The sequence below is a fragment of the Lissotriton helveticus genome, chromosome 11 (assembly GCF_964261635.1).
Source record: "Lissotriton helveticus chromosome 11, aLisHel1.1, whole genome shotgun sequence".
Taxonomy (NCBI): domain Eukaryota; kingdom Metazoa; phylum Chordata; class Amphibia; order Caudata; family Salamandridae; genus Lissotriton; species Lissotriton helveticus.
This window is the reverse complement of record NC_136072.1, coordinates 449,358,538-449,380,095: the sequence shown is the minus strand read 5'-3', so window position 1 is coordinate 449,380,095 and position 21,558 is coordinate 449,358,538. Positions and strand designations below refer to the sequence as shown.

Below are 21,558 nucleotides of genomic sequence, written 5' to 3'. Positions count from 1 at the left end.
GATGACGTTCGCTTTAAATTGATTCCCATAGTATTCAACCCATTCACTTTGCTCAACACTATTTGAGGGGGATCTATCCTGTGGGCGATTGCCCCATTTAAGCTGCCGCCAGAATTTAGTCATATTATTACTCTGGCAAGCCTCCAACAGTTCCTTCCAACGGGTCTCGTCCCAATTCTTCTTGGCGGTGGCCTGCACAGCTTTGTAGGTGGCCCTGCAACTACGGATTAAACTCTGATCTCTTGACTTTAAAGCCGCATGCAGCACCTTTTGTGACTCCCTGCAAGCACTGTCATACCAAGTTAGGGGCTTCGGCTTGTTTCTTCTGGGGCCAGTAGATTTAATAAAGAGAGTTTTGAGATTTAGAAAAAGATCCCTATGTAATGTAGTAATGTTATCCAGAAGGGCCGACTCCTGACTGAACCCGCTGATTTGGATCATTGTATCCCTCAGCATGGTTCTAATCCTTGACAGAACCTCCTCATCCAGGGCTATTTTAGGCCAGCTAACCCTTCTTTCATTGTTGGATAATAAGACCTGCGGCAGGGACGCCTCTGCCACCGTGGGCTCTGCAAAGGTGCCTTCTTTGATCGATAGAGCCGAGAGTGACCATAATCCCTTGGTTCTATTTACTACCACCATATCCAGCAGACTGGGCCACATTTCCACATTCACCAGGATATAGTCAATGCGGGAACCAGATCTACCATTATCATAGGTCATTGCCCCCATCCTATCGGACTTCAAACGCCCATTAACTGCACGCATTCCCTGGTTCAAGCATAGACCCTTCAAAAATATGGCTGATTGGGACCATTTCTGGATGGGTTGTAGTTCCAAACCCGGAATGCCCCACAAGGAATCCTCATCTTTGGAGAGCAAACCATCGTCCAACCCCATAGGTTCAAAACAGGTATTGAAATCCCCCAAAACCACCCTATTTGTATTCACCGGTAGTGAGCTTAAGAGACCCTCCAACACCAGTGCAACAGGAGACCATTTTCCCCCTTGGATACAGCGCATATAGGTATTTACAATCACCATATTCAGTCCTGAGGACGAAATTACCCGTATGGCCAACATATCAGGGTTATCCAATGGGAGCTCCTCCACTGTTACTCCCGCATGTTGGCGTACCCAGATAGCTAGACCACCCACTGGTCTGCCCCTTGCACTTTTCACAGCTGGTCTAGAATAATTCAGAAAACCAGCGTGAAAAATAGGCCGGGTAGCCCAGGTTTCCTGAAAAGACCAAATATCAGAGTGGTCTATGAAGGACCCCCAGTCAGGCAGATCAAGCTTTGATTCAAGGCCAGCAATGTTCCAGGAGCATATCCGTAACACCGGTAAACACAGGGCAGTTGCCCCCTTCCCAACTCCTGCCGAGCTAGATATGGCTGGACATGGTGGACAAAGAGTAGAGCTAGCATCAAAGCAAGAAGGTTGGGAACTTACAGGCAAAACTGAAGATAATGTATCACCAAGGGTGGCTTTATCAACATTTAAACCAGCAGATAACCCCTGTTCCGATCCCTATAACGGTTATTATCATATTATCGCTTGGGTAGGTGGTTTTCAGCGTGGTAATTGCAGCTATTAGTTGCTTGATCCTTTTCCCTTTGTGTTTTCCCCCTGGGTGCATGTATACATTTAGAATCAATAGTCCTATGGTAGGAGAGATTTCAATTTTAATGCATTGCATCCATGTTGAGTCTAAACCGATACAGGTATCTCTCCGAAGGAAATCAGTAGATATAAAGATTGATAGACCTCCCTTTGCCCTACCGAGCCGTGCCTCCTTTTGTGCTGGTATGAAATGTTCTTTGTATCCCACAAGGGGCGAGTTTTTTGTCTGCCTAGTTTCCTGGAGCAGAAGTATGTTATATTGGGTGATGAACTCTATGAAATCATCTTCCTCCAGCTTTGTGCTTAATCCATTGACGTTCCAGGAACAGATCATGCAGCCCTGCTCTTTTCCTGCAGTTTGTCTTCGGTTAATTCATTCTACACTCCTCTGGTTTAGAGCCAGGGGACCTTGTCGGTGCCTCTCAAGTGGCTTCTTCGTGGTCAGCAATTGTGATTGTCATTTGCCTGGATAGGTGGCCTTCTTCTGCCATGTTGCTCCTTTGGTCTGGGCCTTTCGCACCTTTTAGAAGACTCAGTTTCGGACTTTGTTTCTGCAGCGGACTTGGGGTATCGTGCAGGCTCCACCTTTATTAACTCTATGCCCCATAGGGAGAAATCCTCCCTATGCTGCAGAATTTGTTCTGTGAAGCTGTGTTCGGTCCATGTTATAATAGTGGAGTCTAAGCCTGTTTGGTAAGAATTTGGTTTGAATTCAATTGATTCCAAATCGTCTGATTTTATACGGCGCAGGCCTGGCAATTCCTCTAAGAGTTTTTTAAAATGGACCCTCTATTCAAGATGTCATGTGGCCCTCTCGAGCTGTCTCTCGGAATTAATTCAACTTTTTTACTTGGGATGAATTGTATTTGGTCTATGTGTCTTTTATTCTCTCCATTACTTGGAGTGGCTGTGCCTGCCCGGTCAGCCTTCGGGTCCAGTGAGTTGAATTGATGTTGGGAACCATTTCTCTCAAAACCGGTGGAGTTCACAACTGATGGAGCTTGTATTGCTCCAGATGGCGGGCCCGTTTCTTTCTTCCCTTGGGCTTCGTAAATTTATCTGAGTCAACTTGGCTACTATTGGGGGTCACTTGAGGATAGAGAAGTTAATGTTTGCTTTATTGCCGTGCTCAGTGTCTGTGTTTTTTGATGTTCCTGGACTCGATGGTTTGAGTTCTACTTTCCTTGCCGGGAAGTTGAATATACTGAACACTTTCGTTACTTGCGGAGTTGGGCTAGTTCGTTCAGTTAGGGCGTCTGGAGTAGTGATCTCCTTTGATAAGGAGTTGTCAGTTGGATTTGACCCAAGCACCGGCTTTGTTTTATTTTGAGAGGGTCTCCCTCAATCCGCGCTTTGTTGTTGATATCATCAGGATAAAAATGTGTTTTTTGAGGAAGAGGTACCGGCGGCCCTCGGATGTTTGATTTAGTTTTTCTTGCTTTTCTCAAGCGCTGACTTTCTCTTTGTGAGAGAGGTTGCCAACTTCGTTTGTGTAGGGCTTATTTGGCCTTTTGTTAGTGGATCCTGGTTTTGTGGTGCATCCTCTCCCGCATCTGACTGAGCTCGTTCGTCTTAAGATTGCTGACGTCTTGATGTCGTCTGGAGTGGGAGAGTTTGATTTCTCTACTATTTCTAGCCTCTGTTCATTGCTCCGGGCTCCGCTTGCCCTGCCACTTCCCACCTGGCCGTCATATTCAACTCTTTCCTGGCTGGTGGTATTTCTGGTCTCTTTCGGTGGTTCCTTAACAATCCCCAATATCTGTCATCAGCGTAGGTACAGCTGCCAGTTTGTCGATTATTTGGGGGCAATGGCAAGTGTGAAAAGTGGTGTCCTTGTTGAGTTGCACCTTCTTTAGCATGGTGTTGAGGTCCTGTAAATTTGCTTCTATTCCCTGGAGGTGGATAGCCAAAATGTTAAGCAGATCGACTTGCGTGTCTAGTTTGTCTGCATGGTAGGACATTGCTCTGCCTATCGTTTCCATGGTGTTTAATAGTTGCGGCCATATGGTGGCCTTTGGTTTACTTTCTGGTGTTTCCCCCTGTATTTGGATTAGATGGGGTGAGTATTCAAGAAGCTCAGGATGTTCTGTGTAGGTGTAGTGCTCATGCAGTTGCTCGCTCCTCTGAGGTGTTGAGTTTTGAGTGCCCTCTTCCTTTCCTGAACTTGACACATTTGTTTCTAGAGACTGGCGCCTACTTTGTTTGAGGTCTACTATTTCATTTGCTTCTTGTGACTTGGGAGTTTTGATGTCTTCGGTTTCTGACCCTAAGAAGAGAATACTATGGATTTCCGCCATATTGTCTTGTTCCAGTGAAGATTGGCCTCTCATTAAACTTGGAAAGTAAACCATTGAAAGTGGGCTCGGTTCTGGGATGAGATTTTGGTTATGTAGAATGCCTCCTTCTGCTTCTTTAGTTGTCGTTTTCTGGGCTGACCAAGGGCTTTGCTGCGAGAAAACAAGATCATTGCTTGTGTCGGGATCTCAGTGAACAAGGTCACAAGCCATTTGAGGATGAGTTGCTTGTTGAGCCTGGGGAGGTAGTTGTGCTGAGGGTAAGTCTAATCATTTGGTTGGTTGTAACCTGCTCTGGTCGTCTAGCCCAGGAAGGCCGGAGGCCACACCCATTGGGTTCCCTGTTATTTTTGTTTTGAGGGCATTACTGGGCTAGCTAATACTCCTTAATGTTTGCAATGAGGATGTTGATTTGTCGCTGCTGTTCATGACATTGTAAGGAACTTGTGTTTTTCAACATTATCATTGGAGCTATCATTATTTTCTGTATGCTCCTTGTTGCTCCCTGTAGAAAGTCTGTGGCATACTTTAAGAAAGTCGGAAATTAGCCCTAGTTTGCTGGCTTTACAGCCTGGGCCTGGTGCATTGTGGGCCGTGGAGGCTATTGCGTCATTGTTTGTTTGTTTCTTGTTAGTTTTTGCTGGTCTGCTTTCTGTGATGTCCCTGTGGGAACCCTTTGCAACAGGGACTGGGCTCCACGACCCTTGTTTTATGGAGTCAAAGGATGCTGAGGGATCTGTGTGTGGGACTGGCCCATTGTCTGACTCTTTCAAAGATATTGACCTTTGGAAGCTTATGCCCCTGCCCGTGGCCAATCCTGCATTTGCCTCTTTGTTTGTGCTCGGTGGACCCCCTCTTCCTTTTTTTTGTCTTCCCCTGGGGTTTTTCTTCGCCGCCTCCAGGCTTCCCTGCTCTCATGGTCTACTTACTAAGGATTGACTCTTGACTGACGCTAGGTTATTATCTGAGGATTCCTGGTTGTCTCTTAATTCAACGGAGTTCCGATTGCCCTCCTAAGCAGTGTGTTTCCTGGTTAAAGCTGGGGGTCTTCGTAGCGCCCTGTGGTGATCCTCTTTTTTTTGGGGGGGGCGGCTCGGCTGCTCTATGGCGGCTTCCACAGCGTGCCTGCCTGCTGACAGCCGCTCTCGACTCTGTGCTCAGAGCTCTGCGCTCCTCCAGTCACGCCTCTAGAGAGCCTTCCGACACAAGCTGCCAACCGTAAACAAGCTTTGCATACCCTTGACGTAATAAGAAGCTTGAAGTTTCATCTACAACACCTAATGCATCAACGTACTGCAGATCAAATATTTGTAGCATACAGAAATCTCAACAAGGGGTGTTCCGGTTTCTAAGCCCACTATAGCACCATGGATTTCAGCAGCCATTTAATTCTGCCATTCTAAGGTCGGTCTTCCCTTAAGCGGAAAGGTTAAGGCACACTCGACCAGAGTTGTCTGTAAAACGGCAGTCAGGTTTGCTGGAGTGCCTATTGAGAGTATATGCTGTGCTGCAACTAGGAAAAACAGTCATACGCTCACCCAACACTATTGCCTGGATTCAAAGCAACTTTGGGGCAAGCGGTGCTTCTGCATCTTTCCCAATAAGGTGAGCCGTCTATCATAAAATGTGTATATTTGTACCTGCCATCCTATTTCACTGCTAACTATACGGATTCAAGCATGTAAAGTTATGAAAGATCCAATACTGGGGTAGAAACTTATTACTTACTTCTTGTTCTCCAGTATTGGTATCTTTCATAGATTCACATGCTACCCACCCTCCTCACCTTAGAGGCTCTCTTTGGCAGGTGGAGAATATTCCCACTAGTACTCGAAAATTGCTCGAAAATCGGAGGGAAGCTGCTTCTGCTGGGAGTGTTCTAAGGGTGCTAGCGCCTGATTGGCAGTCATTTTTTTTAATGATATAGATAAGTTACAAAAGTCAATGTATTTTTACCATCAGCTATCCCATACTATTCCTGCTGCTTTAGAATGTAGTGTGGGACTCCCACCTTGACGTCCGGGATGATAAAAAAAAGTGAATCTATGAAAGATACCAATACTGCAGAACAAGAGTTATAGAGAAGTAACAAGTTTTTTAGCTTTATTAATGGGGAAACAATCCCCATCCAGTCTTTGTCGCCACTGAAATGAGGTGCCACATTGAATAGTTACGGCTGGGTAGTGGCAAATAAATTGATCATTGTAAGTGAACATGATCATGTTTGTACTTATTTATTTGTCGGCAGTGTGAATTTATGCCTCCTTATCTTTAGGTGTATGTGCACCAAGTCTCCTTAAACCACTTTGGACCTGATTCCTAGTTCGTCTGAGTTTTCCGATCCCCTCTTTGCACACAGGTTGAACTTTTTGAGTCATATTTACCTCATCCAGTAATTATTGGGTCTGTAAAATACCTCAGCCTTTATTACATTTCTGTAGTTCAAACCTCCTAACATGGAAAAACAATATGGTATTTACAGAGGCATGTACAATTTGGTGTGGTAAACACCAATATCCATGTTATTCCCCTAAAACACAGAATAGGTACTATTTATTATTGATAAATGTATTTGCCTTTTGATGTTGAGATCGCCACGTCAAGCTATACAGTGCTCAACAAAACAAAAGTTGAGCACTGCAAAGGCGTTCAAAAAGACAACGGAGTCTTGGATTGGTCCATCCCATTTTTAGAATATCCTGTATCCCATTTATGTGTTATGCAAATTCACAGATACATACAAGGTCACTCCTTACTCATTCTAAACCTCAGACTAAGAGATGGCATTTTATGCCCAAGTCATATAATTGTACTCCACGAAGGGAGACCATCCTTTAGAATGAACAGGTTACCTCTACGAGACATTGAGAACTCCATGATGGCCTTGGAATTTTAAAAAGCATGTAAATCTCCAAGAGGTTCTTTCCACTGAGAAATCACCGTATAAGCCTAAAGTCATACTGAAAAACCTACTTTTCAGACTCATTTGTTTAAGTTCCTTCAAATATCTCTATCTTTCATAAAACACTGTCTTTACTGAAGTGATGTTGAGATCTTTGGCTGAGTTTAGTAGACCTGTGTTTACTCAACACATTGAATTCTTGAGACCCTAAAACCTTGAGAACCACTTTGACCACTAATTTCTGGTCTACTGAAACAAAAAGTGGTAACAGTTCCTTCTCTTGTAAAATACAACGCGCTAACTGACAAAAGGAAATGCAGCGTTTCTGTGAACTTCATACCCTTCCTCGTTCGAAAATTGTGTCAACAGTAGATGGCAGTCATTCTGCAGCTTCTTCAAAGAGCTGTTGATGGATACTATAGGACAGTAGTTCTTAACCTGTGGTCCACGCGTCCCTTGGGGTCCACAGCACCTACGCAGGGGGTCCGTGACTTCTTAGAAAATTAAGTAACATTAACAGATTAAGAAAGTGTATATAAATAAAGAAGCAAAATGTAAAATTGAAAATGTTTAAATGTTCTGTTAATGTGAAGGAAATTGAAACTAGAGGCTAAACATGAAGTTGTATCCTACATGTTTTTGGGAGCAGTGCAGTGCATCAAACAGTGTATAGTATGGACAATGGATGGCCTCAACTGAATTTTGAATGGCTCTAATCTTCCCATTAAATTTGTTTTCATTTTTTATTTTGTTTTGTTTGTTTTATATTTGCCAGACATTGAAATAAAATATTTTATCATTTGTGTATATATTTTTTTTACCATTTCGTTTTAGTCATTTGTGTATTTATATGATGAATTCCTTTTCTGTATTTTTTGTATTGTTTTACTGTCAAGTCATCAGAATTGTTTAGGTTGATGACTCAGTGGGGGTGCACAGGTTACAATGATGACTCCGTGGGGAACCTCTGATTCCAATAATGACTTAGTGGGGGGGGGGGGGGGGGGTCAACAGAAGTGAAAATGTTAAAACCTCTGCTATAAGTAATAAATAGATCTCCTTGTGCATGAGATCAGCCTTGGTCCTGTGCCGGCGCAAATTTGGGTGTCACAATGAAGCATATGGATAATATTAGACCCTGTCATCTGCAAATCAGACTTGGTCCTGCTCCAGTGGGAACAGTCCAGCCTATTTGGGGCTCTTCATTCGGGTGCAGCTTGGTTCCAGTGTACAGGATCCACATTTGGGTATACCCGTCGCACCGAAGGCAACTGAAATGGCCCAAATATTTCACAAATGGGTGTTTGTTCCTTACACTCTGGGTCAAAGAGGAACTGATTTGGTAGTGGGTTGGACTGTTACTATTGGAACAGGAACAAGGCTGGTCTGCTTACAGCTGGGTCTAATCTAGGGTGGCTTTGTGGGCAATAAATAATGGACTTGAAAGCGGCCCTTAGTAATTACCTGTGGCTGAGATTAATTCAAGTGTTTCATCCATAACTTTATTTTTGTATTCTTCGGTGTGTAATGGGTGTCTGTCCTCAGTTTCCAGAGTAGCAAGAAATAGAAGGGCAATTAGATTATCAGTAGTGTTTGGGCAAATATTACACACTCATAGTCAATAGTACACACTTAACCCCCCTAAAAACCTTTCCACCACGGAAGTCGTTTGGGATTTGCCCTGTGAACTGGTTTGTTCAAGAGGCACCCCTACAACAAATACATAACCATTTAAAATACTGTCTATGGCTTGAATGGAAAAAGGAATATACTATGTACTCCCTGTTAACAAAGAAAGGCAGGGGGGTGAAATGAATACATATTCATTCTGAACCCAAAAACTAAGTAAAGAGAAATGCACTCAGATTATTGATGATGTATATTTATCCTCACCTGTATAAAGACCGGCAAGTTCCATAGATCTTCAGTAGGCATGTTTCTTTTTTTAAATTATTTTTATATTCTAATTATGCACAAACATATTAAAGTAAAATCTTATTGTTTTCTCTTTTACAATACAGATTGCTTTACTTACTATACAAATAATCCTATACATACCAATTTAACCAGAGTTTCAGATGTATATTCTGTGATATCTAGTAGACCTAATCAGAAGTCAGTTAACTTTTACAGAAATGTCTCCCACATTCCATTGACTGAAACCAGCCTGTCTCAAACAGTACATGTAACCCCATCCAACATAGCATATTTTGAAAGTATTGTGCATAGTTCTATATTCTCGGAACTACAGAATACGAGAAATTAGAAACTTGTGAAAATCAAGTCCCCTGTCCACAGGAAAAGATAATATTCATCATAATAACCTTCATCACTGAAGCTGAGAGCATCCTAATAGATACTAAAAGAAAATGTTCATCTTTGTCATTTGCTTCCAAGTGGAAGTGTATCTGCATATGTTTTTAGTATAAGAAACGTATCTAAGCATATGCGAAAAGAATACCAGTTTCTCAGTTACCCTTGTGTGTCCTCTAGTTCTCCCCTGTACTATTCACATTGCAGCCGTTGCCAGACTTAGAAAATGCCCACAGAGGCATTGTTTTTTCACCATTACCGAAAATAACTTATTTTTTAAAGGGGGTAAAGACCCTATGTACACAACTGCGGAAAATCAGTCTTACAATGATATTGGACATCCTTTCGAGCCTATACTCAAATCATGTCATTCTGGAACATTGCATTCTTTGTGGCCCTTACATTTGGTAGATGGGAGGACATAATAAAGGCTGTGATTCCCCTTTAGAGCACTTCCCTTAAGAAAGTGTAGTCTGACAATACCAAAAGTTTGCCCTTTCCTCTCCCACCTCCAAAATCTTTGAATCTTGTAAAGACCTGATCTATTTCCATTCACCATGCCACAGATTTGCAAACATGTTTGTTTCCCTCTTGGCGACAGATATTTTTCTTTAGACAAAAAAAAAACCTTGCCTAATCCCATGACCTATTCCCATAGGGTATTCTATGGCCATAAGAACAAAGGTGTAATAATCTGCCTTTCAATATGTTGAGGGGGTTATACCATTTTATATTTTACAGTGTCCTTTGCAAGGGAGAAGCAAAATGTTTGTTGAAGCTTGTAAGGCTTTTTGGGTTAACTATGGTAGGACTGAGCCGTCTCATAAGGTTGCTTTTCAGGAGGTGGGTAGAATCGATCTTTGTTACTGCTCTTCTAATATTCCCAATAGAAAGCATATCCTAAAAGGCTTGGTGTTCCAAACCTCGTGATGTAACTCGTGTTAAAGAATAGTTGTAGCCAAGATGAAACAAGTAGAGTAAATTGCTTCTGGAGGTTGTGCGGCTCATGGTGCAAAGTTTGAAAAAAAAATCCCTGCAGTTGCCTTTGTAAGGTTGAGCATTGAGCCCTTTTCTTGATCGTCACCATGGAGGTAGGTTTTCCAGACTTTGAGTCTCGAAGCAAGTGTTAAACATGCACAAAAATGTAATAATATTGCTAAAGTAAAGTCTAGGAAAACATGCAGAATGTGTTTTCAAATTTAGTGTTGACATTGATGAATCTGTAACTAACATAGTAAATTCTATTTCCTCCACCAGGAGAAATGACGTTTACATTGGATATTTGCCTCTTGCTCACGTTTTGGAGCTAAGCGCAGAACTTGTCTGTGTTTCTCATGGATGTCGTATTGGCTACTCATCGCCACAAACTTTGTCAGATGAGGTAATTTAAGAATCCTTTCTACAAATGATCTGTTATCAGTTGTGCTTTCAAATCAAGATAACCCAATTGCACATTCATGTAACACTGTTATCTTGCTGTCAATACTGCTACTTAACAGTATGGCTGTTATGCTATTATATTTGGTTGGAAATTGGTAATTGAGGAACCAAAAAGCCTAAAACAGGATAACCTTTCTTCCAGAAATGAAAATGTAGAGTATGCATTATTTTGCGTGATTTTACAAGCAACAGTTCAGCTGTTATCATGCTGCGTTGTGTATTGGCATATGGGTCTGGTCCCATCCAGGTTTTAGAATTCAACACCATTATCAATTTTTGCAGAAAAACCTGATGTAGCTATTGCGTGAGACTTTTGGACCAGGAGCTAACTCAGTAACCAAATTTAAACCATCTGCTACTGTACAGTTTGAAATGCTCTTACTGTTCAAATTAATTTAATACCATTTACAGTACAGAAAAGGAGCACCGTTATCAAAATTCCAAATAGAGAAAGATGGCTTTAGCTCATAAAATAAGTGTTTACAATGCAATCGGTCTCGCCTTTGGGACCTTATATGTATTTAACTATGCAGCACATTAGCCCGGGTGCTTAAACATCTACTGTTCTTTAACATGGAGGGAAAGTAAGCACCAAACTGCGAGACGAGCCATATATGGAAACACATGGATAGAAATATTGCCTTTCAGCGGTAAATGGTAAAGTCCGAAGCTCTGTTTTTAATATAAAGTCAGGGCCTTCAGTGGTCATATCACTGAAAATACAAGATTTGCGAAAAATATTATTGACTACGGGTGCTTGTGGAAGACCATTTCTATGGACTGGAATCTGGAGCATGCTAAAGGGATTCTGGTATTTTACTGACCTCTGCTGGTCGTTTTCTTTCTAGAAAGTTAAATAGAAAACGACCAGTAGAAGTAATTTTTGAATTGCTTTCTGCTGAGGGACTTTATTTTTTTTTTTTTATGGCAACTACCTCTATCAAGACAGTTAAATACCGGCAGTTGAACAAGCAGAAAGCAATTCTGGGATTTTACTGACCTCTACTGGTCATTTTCTATCAAAGTTAAATAGAGACTGTTGAACAAACAAAAAAAAGTCCCTAAGCGGAAGCAGGCAAGTCCTAGGGCTCATCTCTAGAGCCCACAAAGTACATAAAAGTATATACAAGAGGTCTCGAATGCTCGACCTAAAAATGAGGGCTTAATCACTGTTTCCCTGATCATTAATTTCCCTCAGTTGGTGCATAGTAAAACAGTGTAAACACTGCTACTTCCTGACACATCCAGATATCTTCCTCTGAGTAATAATTTCAACACTTAATGCCAAGTATGAACCCCGCAGGCCTGAAGAATACCCTGTGAACAAAACAATGGAATCTGGCCAAAACCAATTGCATTGAGCTTTGTTCCAACAATCGGACCCAGGAATATGGACTGGGAGCATACCAAGTCAACGTAGCGAACTTTTTACTCAAATGCAATCTTCTTTTCTCCACTTTAGACCCCAAAAGCATCTCAAAACCATAATTTAGATGCACTTTTAACAGGCCACATTTAAGCCTTCATTTAAAGTACTGCTGCTGCTGGCCAAATTTGTTACTACCCCTGTCCTCTAAGGATTGGGCTAGTGACTGTCCTTGTGCATTGCAGTGCAATTGGCAAGGCCTCGTCCGTCCAGTTAAACACTGAACTTCCCTTTTTTATCCATTTATCTGAACTGATATCAGCCCAAGTTGAGTGAATACTACACAGTAATTAGGGAGGTATATTAAACAAGCCACGGGGCTCCTCTGCATTTTTACCTTCTCTAAATCAACCATTCTTGAAGCATTATGTTATCACCCTTCAGGGTGCTCTACAATACAACACAGATAGGACATTTGCTTCATGTTTTGAAAATAACAACTGTTTCCCTCCTCCCTTTGAAGACGCTGGAATGAAAGTATAGGTTTTATATTTAGTCTTAAGGAGGTGGTAACCCTTGTGTCTTTAACCTCTTCAAATGATGTCAGGCTAATCATCTACTTGAAATTAGCCTTTTCTACTCCCATTAAGATCACTTTCATTGCTCCATAGTTTAGGGCAAGTGAAAATAATTGGGCATATCCAACACAAAAGGGTTCAAAAGAAACGGTGGCCATTGGACATCCTGGTTTTAAACCACAACATTTTCCAGTGGTTGCTGATACACCAAAGCGTTGGTGATTCTACTCAGGCGCTGTTACGTTGAATTTCTCCTAGGTCCATGTCTTTTGTGCTTATGTATATGAACAGCTGTTAAAAACAGGATTTTGCCTAAAGGCCCCATCAAGCTTTTTGTTAGTTGAAACGGATTTCACATCAACGCTGCTTGTTGATTTGAAATGTTTTTATTGTGCCATACTTTTAAACTTCTGCTGCTATGTGTACTCTTATGGTTTTATAACCGAAATAAGGCTAAATGATGATGAATAAAGCATGTCCTCTTATCCAATTTTGCGTCATCAACAATCGCTGGCATTAGGGGTTCCAAATTACCCTTTTCTTTTATGACATCTGGTTGGGTTGTAAAACCTGTTGTGAAATCATTACCTTTAAAGTAATTTTCTGTTTGTTTCCTGGTAAATGGTGTCCCATGCAGGATAGAAAGGCTATTGCTTTTTAGGTCGAGCCTAGGCAGAGCATGTGCTACTGTGCGAGGCATGCTGTTCCTGGATATGGGCTTTAACCACCACCCATCTTTTCAATTGGCTTCCTCTTACTGTTGTTTTTAAATGGCCACTTGTGATTGGTCAATAGCCTTATTAGTTCCTCCTTTTGGACTTTCGTAACCTCCCAAGTGGACTGCCCCTGTTACATGTGCTTTTACACTTCATGTTATTTCCTAAATTTCAAGAGCACTCGTTTTTATTTAGATTGGTCTGCCTCTACACATGTTCCTGCCATGAAACTGTCATGGCTGCTTCATTTTTTGGTGACCACTGTGCCGCTCTTAATCTCAACATGCCCTCCCCCTAACCACCTCAACCCTCCCACAACAGTGCATGCCCGCCCACAATACCCTTCGAAGTCGCTGCTTCTTGTTTTCTTTGTGGTAAACTCTCACTTTAGCGCTCTAGTTTGCTGTCTCGCCTGCAGGCATTTGTCCCCGAGCCACATTACAATCTTTCACCCGTGTGGTTTCTGCAGGTTGTGAACTCTCTCCCAATATTAATTGCTTTTTGAATGTGTTTTTTATTGCTTTCTAATTTACATGCACTGAACTGTTTGATAAGGAACTGATTTAGTCCTAGCCGTACCAACCTTATCAGTTTCAAACGTGCTCAGATTAAGGTCCCTTGGGAGCTTTACCTTACTGTTGCATGTATTGCGCTTTTTGTTGTCTGCATACACAATTAATTAAAATAACTTCAGATGTTGGTTGTTTGTGTACAGTTGCTGTTGAGGTGCTATTCCTTTTTAACACGTGTTTAACTATTAACCCAATAACAGTAGCATGCAACTTTTATTCTTTGTAGAGCAACTAAACAAAACACAGCACATTTCTTTATTTGTGAGGTATTGGCATAACCAAGGAGTTCCTGAAACTGCTCCATTCCTAACACCGACGGGAATGTCCCAGTTTTATATAAAAAAAAAGAACACTCCCATTAACCAGACACTGCAGTCTTAAGCACAAATAATGGGGGAAGGGCATATATTTTCCTTTCTAAGTCAGTCACGTTATTTTGGAGGTTCCTATTTTTCAAAACAATGCTGCAGTGGCTAGAATGTAAACTAGAAAATGCATATATCGAGGTAAAGAGTGATATCTCCAGTTGCAGGCAGCTCGTAATTCTCTTGCTAATCTTATCATGCAGTTTCTTTGTAAGGAAAATATACGAAGTGGGAAACCAATTTAACTGTTTTGCCAATTACCCAGTTCTGTTTTTTTGCCAGGAACATGCAGTGTGGGATTTGTAGTTTTGTGTTTACCTTTTTGATTCTGTGCTTGTCCAGTGCAAACACAGACACCCATAATTGGCTGATAGGATGCTGCATGGCGTCCAGCCACTTGGCACATGATAGACTCATTATGCCAACAACTCCTTATGCCAATGAGTTCAGTGGGTTTCTGTACTTATTTATTTTTTATTTAATGTTTGCCGTTATCCAGCAGTAACCTCCTAGTCAACTTTACAGGCTGTATTTACTACAATAGAGGTGAAGTTGCGAAATAAGTCTGAACTTATAATGTCTTGTTCCAGGATGTTGTTACTCTTTTTTTCAGGCTGAATCTTACTCTTGTCGCCCCTCCCTCATAACCAATTTCCCATTTTCTGGTTCTCCAGCGCTGCAAGGTTATACAAATGGCAATATCGCTATGCAAATATGATTACTCCACTGCAAATAAAACAAGCATTTGCAATGCAATAGGTCTGGCATTTACGAAACTGTAGTAAATGTGACACCTATTGCATTGCAAATGCTTGTTTGTAAAAGTGCCCATGCGGTGCTTTCATTCTGTCGGCCGTGCCCTTTTACTTCGAGCTGCGTCTAAAAAAGGGGCATGGCTGCAATTAAAGTGAGACCGTGGCATGGGGCGCTTTTACAAAAATAAGCTTTTGTTTCTCAACTTGAAAACAAATGTATTTTTTGTAAAAGTACCCAATGCCACGGTCTCTCTTTAATTGCGGCCGTGCCCCTTTCCTTAGACGCAGCTCGTCTGAGGAATGGGGAGCGGCCGCCATTAAAGTAAAAGTGCGGCATGGGGCAGTTAAAAAAAATAATAAAAGTTCCTAAATAAAAAAAACCTGCGTTCGGTGCTGTGGATAAACCAAAGGCACGGCTGCCACTGTATGCGCGTGCCATGCTATGGGAAAAAAAAAAGCAAAGGGGGGAGAGCTTGTTCTCTCTGTAATAGCAGTCAGGAGAAAACCATTTAAGCAAATAGTGCTTGGAGGCTTTAATTAAAGCCTACTGAGTAACAACATGTAACGGGGGGGTGCTCATGGGAGGTTAGAAAATTAGTCAAGGCGTTACTAAGGAGGGACTACTAAGCCTATTGACAAATGAAAAGCCACAGATTCCAATGGACAATGACACAAGCCAATGAAAAATATGGGCAGAGCTTCAAGAACATACCTAAATACAGCATGCCTCGCAGAGCAGCACAGGCGCAGCCAAGGCTCCACCTAAAATCAAAAGGAAAAAACCTTGTCATTTTAAACTCCAAAAGCTCTAACTTTCCCAAATGCAAAACCGATTGCATTGCAAATGCTTGTTTAGACAATCAGTCATTTTGAAATTATCAAATTAAAGGCCTAATCAGTCTCCCTATATGGTGTACAAATGCTTCATCAGGCGTGTTAAAGGCTAAAATAGACTCTTATTTTGGTTGCTGTTGAGCTCATTTTGCAGGGAGTGTGACTTTCATGTAAAACAGAGAAACGTTACTTACAAATATGAGGAGGTTGTTTTGGCAACCCACCTCTGTGTCCTCCCAAACGTTCTGCCTCCTTCCAGAGAAGTCAGAATATTGAATTGCATTATGACATGAAAGACACACGTGTACAATATCAATTGTACTGAAACTATTCACAAATTAGACTGACTGTGGTATTTGGACAGTTTCACAAGGGGGATAATAGTTAAAACCAGTACGTGCATGATTGATTTTTTTTTTACAACCAAATTGTTAGAAACCAGCAATTGACCACTCCTACATCATGTTCTGCATGAAACGAGTAGCCCCTCTGGCATGGACCTCGGTATGTACTTCACAAACGCCATTGTGACTAGTAGTTGACTCTGTAACATGCCCTGCGGTTTAGAAAATAAGGTGTCCATATGAATTGTGGATTCCTGGGTGACATAGTGCTGAGTCATTCCAATCAAGCCAAAAAATAAATGTTGGTTTAAAAGAAAAAAAGTTATAGCATTTCAAGCACAATTTTCGAGAGTGGATTAGGCTCAGAATCGAAATTTACTACAGAATCAAGCTGCAGAACTATAGTTACAGGTAAGTAATGTTTCACTCCTGCTCTAAATGTATCGTCATTCAAAGTGTAGTCGTCTGTAAACCTTGGATGGACTGACTGAAATATTTATACATGACATGGGTGAATTTGGCATCCATGTTCTGCATACCAGTGAGTAGTTTGATTTAGTATCTGAATTTGTAGCTCCTGGCTACATACTCAACTGGAGCTGTTAGGATCTGCATTAATAACAGTACAGTGAAGATACATGACAGTGACGTTCTGTGAATGAAGAGTATATTATAAAGTGTTTGTTTGTCATATCCAAGAATGCAATTCATACTACTAATTCCCAATTGGATGAGCTTGGACACTTGTTACATCTGTTATTCAGTGCCTAGATACCCTTGGGTGAACGAGTGCTTTACAAATACTCATGTTTTATGTTATGTTTTGTTATGTTTCTGGAGACGCACTCTCTCCAAATGTTTCTCTGAACTCCTTGGTAATTCCAGGATGATTATTTCGTCATATCTATTATCACCCTGTCCACCAATTGCCTAGCTCCCCACCTGTGCCTGCATCAGTGGTCTGTTTGTATGTTCATGTCTTTGTACTTGTTGCATACATTGTGGGCCAGACTCATAGTTTCTAACTAAAACAAAATGCTTTTCGGAATGTAGAAAGCCCATTTTGCAATTGGGTAACAAGTTACTGAATCGCAAAATGGGTTTAGAAGGGCATAACAGATTTCTGTATGGAAGGGGCATGTTTAGCGCATCCCTTCCAAATAGCAATTCTGGTATGTATCAATGTTTTGCGATCGTTATCTGATAGCAAATCATTGAAATTGTTATAACACCAAGGATGGGGTGCTAAGATATTCTCAAATGGGAAAGTGTCCCTCTGGGACCCCTGTCTTTTTGTGAATGTAAAAAAAAAATGTGTAGTAGGTAGTGGTCAGGGACCACTGCCTACTCTCACACTATCTTTAAAAAAAAAAAAGGTATCCGACTTTTTTAAACGCATTCCTGTTATCTTTAAGGACAATTGTGTGTGTATGCGTGAATATACCTATATATATTAGGCATGGTGGTCTGCTGAGACCAACAGACCCCGGTCCTCGCAATTTATCAACTACCCCATGATTATTGATGAGGTAGGTCAGATTTATACCTATTACGAATCAGAATGTTGTTAATAAACTTATTTTTTACACAGGTTGGCTTTTAAAATTCCACTCTGGTTGCAATTTACGACCATGTTTTTGTGCCTGTTTCCCATTCTGTATCACTACTCTTGTTCGTTTTTTAATTTTTTTAAATTAATATTGTTTGTGGGTATCTGCATATAAGTTCCTGTTCTGTCCAAGTGGTTTGTTATAAAGTTCTTGAACACTTCGGTCGGCCAGTGGTAAAAGAAACGCTGACATAAAGCAACCAATTCTCCCTTTGCAATAAAGTGTTTGTGAGCATTTGCATGGGAGAAGGCTGCCACATTTTCAAAGGAGTAGATAAGATTTCCTGAAACACTGGCGCAAGCAGTCTGTATGATGTACATCTGTTCAGTATTAGCAAGGCTTACTGTAGACACGGTACTTAAGGAGTCTGACTTGTCCGAGCATTCTGTGTTATAAATGGTGTTGCTTTCTGTTTTAAACCCGTTTAGTCTACTAAAATCAAGAAAGGAAGCAAAGGAGACTCCTCCGAACTTCAACCAACGTTGATGGCAGCTGTTCCAGTAAGTGTGCCCCGCTGCTTGCTTGACGCATAAGCCTAAAAGTTTAGTTCTAGTTACTGTAACTTACAGATGCAAAGAGGACGGACGTAATGATACTTTCTGTACATAATGTTCTACGCTTTAGGGTTTAAAAATGTCCAGGTATAAATATTTACACTGCAGTGTAAACCTCCACATGCTGTGAATGTCGTCATGCTTGAATTTCCGAGACATCAGGTATTAGATGACGGTTAGTAATTTCAGCATGCCTCATGTGGTGGTATTTAGAATGAGCTTCTCATTGTGCTGGTGCCCTTGACCTTTAGCTCTGTTTCTTATTTTCATTCCTTCCACTCTTGCCACCAAAAGTCAGAATGTTAAAACTGAGGGAAAAACTGGAGGTTGCCAGACAGCTGCAGCTTTACCTAGATCAAGAAGCAAAATGGTTAAACTATTGACTTATGCGACATGGCTGTAGCACAGGGTCAATTAAAAGACTTTTAGCACATTTGCCAACTTAGCTGTTTTAAGCATTTATGTTTGAAAAGAAAGGCATTGAAGTATGTTAGTGAGTATGATAGTCTTGCCTCCAACCGTTATTTTGCCAAATGCTTGTGGAAACAGTGTCTGGGCAGGTCCAGCCCAGAAATTCTAAGTTAGTTGGAAATCCCCTGGGTTTCGCCCTACAGCTTGTGTATTTTCTGTCTTCTAGAATGCACATGAATTGTGATTTGGCCTATATTAGGAGCTAGACAGAGTAGTTAAACTTAGCAGTTAGATGCTGTTATAGTAAGAAGAGGTTTGTCTGATTTATTTTCTCTTGTGTGGGTTCTCGAACAGCAGAAGGTCCCACCCCTGTTGTAAGCCCACTGGAGCTACTGGAGTCCTCTTCATGGATGGATAGAAAGGAGCAAATAGATCTGCAGACGAACCAGACCATTTTACCATCCATCCTAGTACAGAGGCCCTGTAACTGGGAGCAGAGTTGAACACAAAGTTCGCCAGAATGTAACCAGTACGAGAAACGTGTAACCTTAAAACACACCAGTTTTCCCCTTACAGCCAGTCCTATCTCATCACTTCCGTTTTGAATAGTGCCCTGAATTATGAGACCACTCCTCTGTATGGCACATGAAACCCACGGGCGGCAAAAAAAAAAGTAATAAAAAAAAACAAACCTAACGTTCACGCCGCCGGGTCCCGCGTCTTCTCTCCTGCTTTCCTGTGTCCGATTCCAGGTCGGAACAGGCAGCAGGCAGCAAGACTCCTGCTCCTAAGCCAAACACAATGCTCCAATGGAGCATTGTGATTGGTCTGAACGCCATGACACGGCGCTCAGCCAGGGGCTGTAGGGGTGGGCATGTTCTCCATGCAGGCTGTAATGCAGCCTGCATGAATAACAGGGGGGTGCGCATGACTGTTTTGGCATCACAAGGTGGCCGACCGAACAGTCATTGCGCATATGAGTGTCTACCACTTCTCCTCTGCAGCTCTTCACCCCCCCCTCGCACTGCCGCAGCAGGAGGAAAAAAGAAAATGATAAGATTACGTTATAATCATTTTATTTTTTCCTTTCTTTGCTGCTCCTGGTATTGGGGCGACGCTCCTCTCCCTTAGCAGAGGAGCCGCCACTGGCGCTGAGAGCCGTGCAGATGGAAATGCGTCACTTCCAAGAAACACCAAATAAAGGCGGAGCTGCCGCCTCGAGTCCACCGTGCCATTGGCCTCTAAGCCATGCAGCCACACACACCGACTGTAACTTCTATGCTGTAGTATGCGCTCTAGTCTATGAGCGTGAACGCGATGACGCGTCACGCTATAGACAGGAGCGCGAGATGCGCGCATGCTCAGGAGGTGGTTCGGCGAGGGCGCGAACGGGGAGAACGGCAGTTGGTGACCGGAGCTGTCGCTGTGCAGACGCTCGGCGCCCTTATGCTCAGATTCTTTTGTTATAGATGAAAATAAAGAATTCATACACCTACAGAGCCTCTGTGTACAGTGTGGGGGCAAGGAACATTACATTGGCGACGAGGCTGGGACCACGAACACCAGGGAGTGCAGTGGTCAGGAGTAGGCACTCCACAACAGCCCCACACCAACCAGCAGAAGGACAAACAGCAACAAAGACGAGCAGAGGGTGTGGCAGTAGCGGAACAGCGCGATAAATAACCAAATACAGCTCCAACAACCAGGTCAGTGCCGGGCTAGGGAAGGAGAGCACAGCCAGCACCCTGGCAGCCAAAGGCATCACCCCCAAGACAGAGGAAGGGGCACAAACCGACAACCCCACGCAGGCTATTAGGGACAGCACCCCAGGTAGTCCCAGAGGGCAAGGTAACACGGCAGGGAGTGCAGGAGCATCCGGTGTACCCATTCAACACAGTGCCCAGGTGGTAGACCCCAGAGGCGAGGCCAGGATGGCGAGTCAAGCGTCGGCTCTGATGGCCCCCGTCCCATTCCTGCCTAGACCGGGAGAACCACAGCTAAAATGGGAAGATTGGAAGGAATACTTTCAAAACTATATAGAAGCACTTGAAGATGAAAACGAAGGGGCATTCACCCCGGAAAGGAAGAAGAGACTGTTACTCCACAACCTGGGCCCGGAAGGGGTGAGTGTGTTCAAGAACCTGGTGCCCAAGGAGAGGGGAGCGACTGAAACAGACGTCTTTAAAAATGCACTGGATGACTTGGACAGCCATTACCGTCCAGCAGTTTGTGTCTCCATAGACAGGTATAATTTCCAACAGAGGAAGCAGGAGGCTGGCGAATCGATGGATGATTATGTGGCGGCGCTCCGACGCCTGGCCATCACGTGCCAGTACGGGGGTCTTCAGGAGGAGTATATCAAAGACCAGATTGTCATGCACACCACATGCAGGGCTGTCCAGGACAAACTTTGGGCGCAGAGCGAGACATCGCTTAAGGAAGTTGTTGCAATGGTCAAAAAGGCTGAGATGTCAAAACGTGGTGCTGAAGCAGCCAAACGTGAGAGCGCACCGAGACAGATGATTAACAAGATAGATGAGGCACCCCAGCCCAGCAAACCCAGAGGGATGTATGGAGACCAGAGGAAGGACTCGAGATGGACAGGGAAACAGACGGTCCGCCCTGGCCCAGACAACAAGTTTGCGTGTTACAGATGCGGCAGCACGGCACATTCGGCGCAGGATAAACGCTGTCCCGCGTTCCGCGCCAGATGCTCGTTTTGTGGCCTGGTCGGCCATTTTGAAAAAGTATGCCGCAAGAAGGGGAAGAAATCCACGGTCAAGTGCGTCGATGCGGCCGCAGCGGACGTCAGCGAGGAGGACGACCTGGAAGACGACGATTTGGTGTTATGCATCGAGGACCAAGTGCTAGAAGTGAC

General features: G+C 42.7%; 1 protein-coding gene across 2 annotated transcripts in view; it reads left to right on the top strand.

Moving 5' to 3' along the window:
- The window catches only part of ACSL3 (acyl-CoA synthetase long chain family member 3), a 725,290-nt gene that overhangs the window by 529,917 nt on the left and 173,815 nt on the right, over positions 1-21,558 (top strand). For both annotated transcript variants that reach the window (XM_078665968.1, XM_078665969.1), the window contains exons 7-8: positions 10,393-10,516; positions 18,144-18,215. In XM_078665968.1, coding sequence (XP_078522094.1) covers positions 10,393-10,516; positions 18,144-18,215 — 196 coding nt within the window. The remainder of the gene's footprint in view (positions 1-10,392; positions 10,517-18,143; positions 18,216-21,558) is intronic.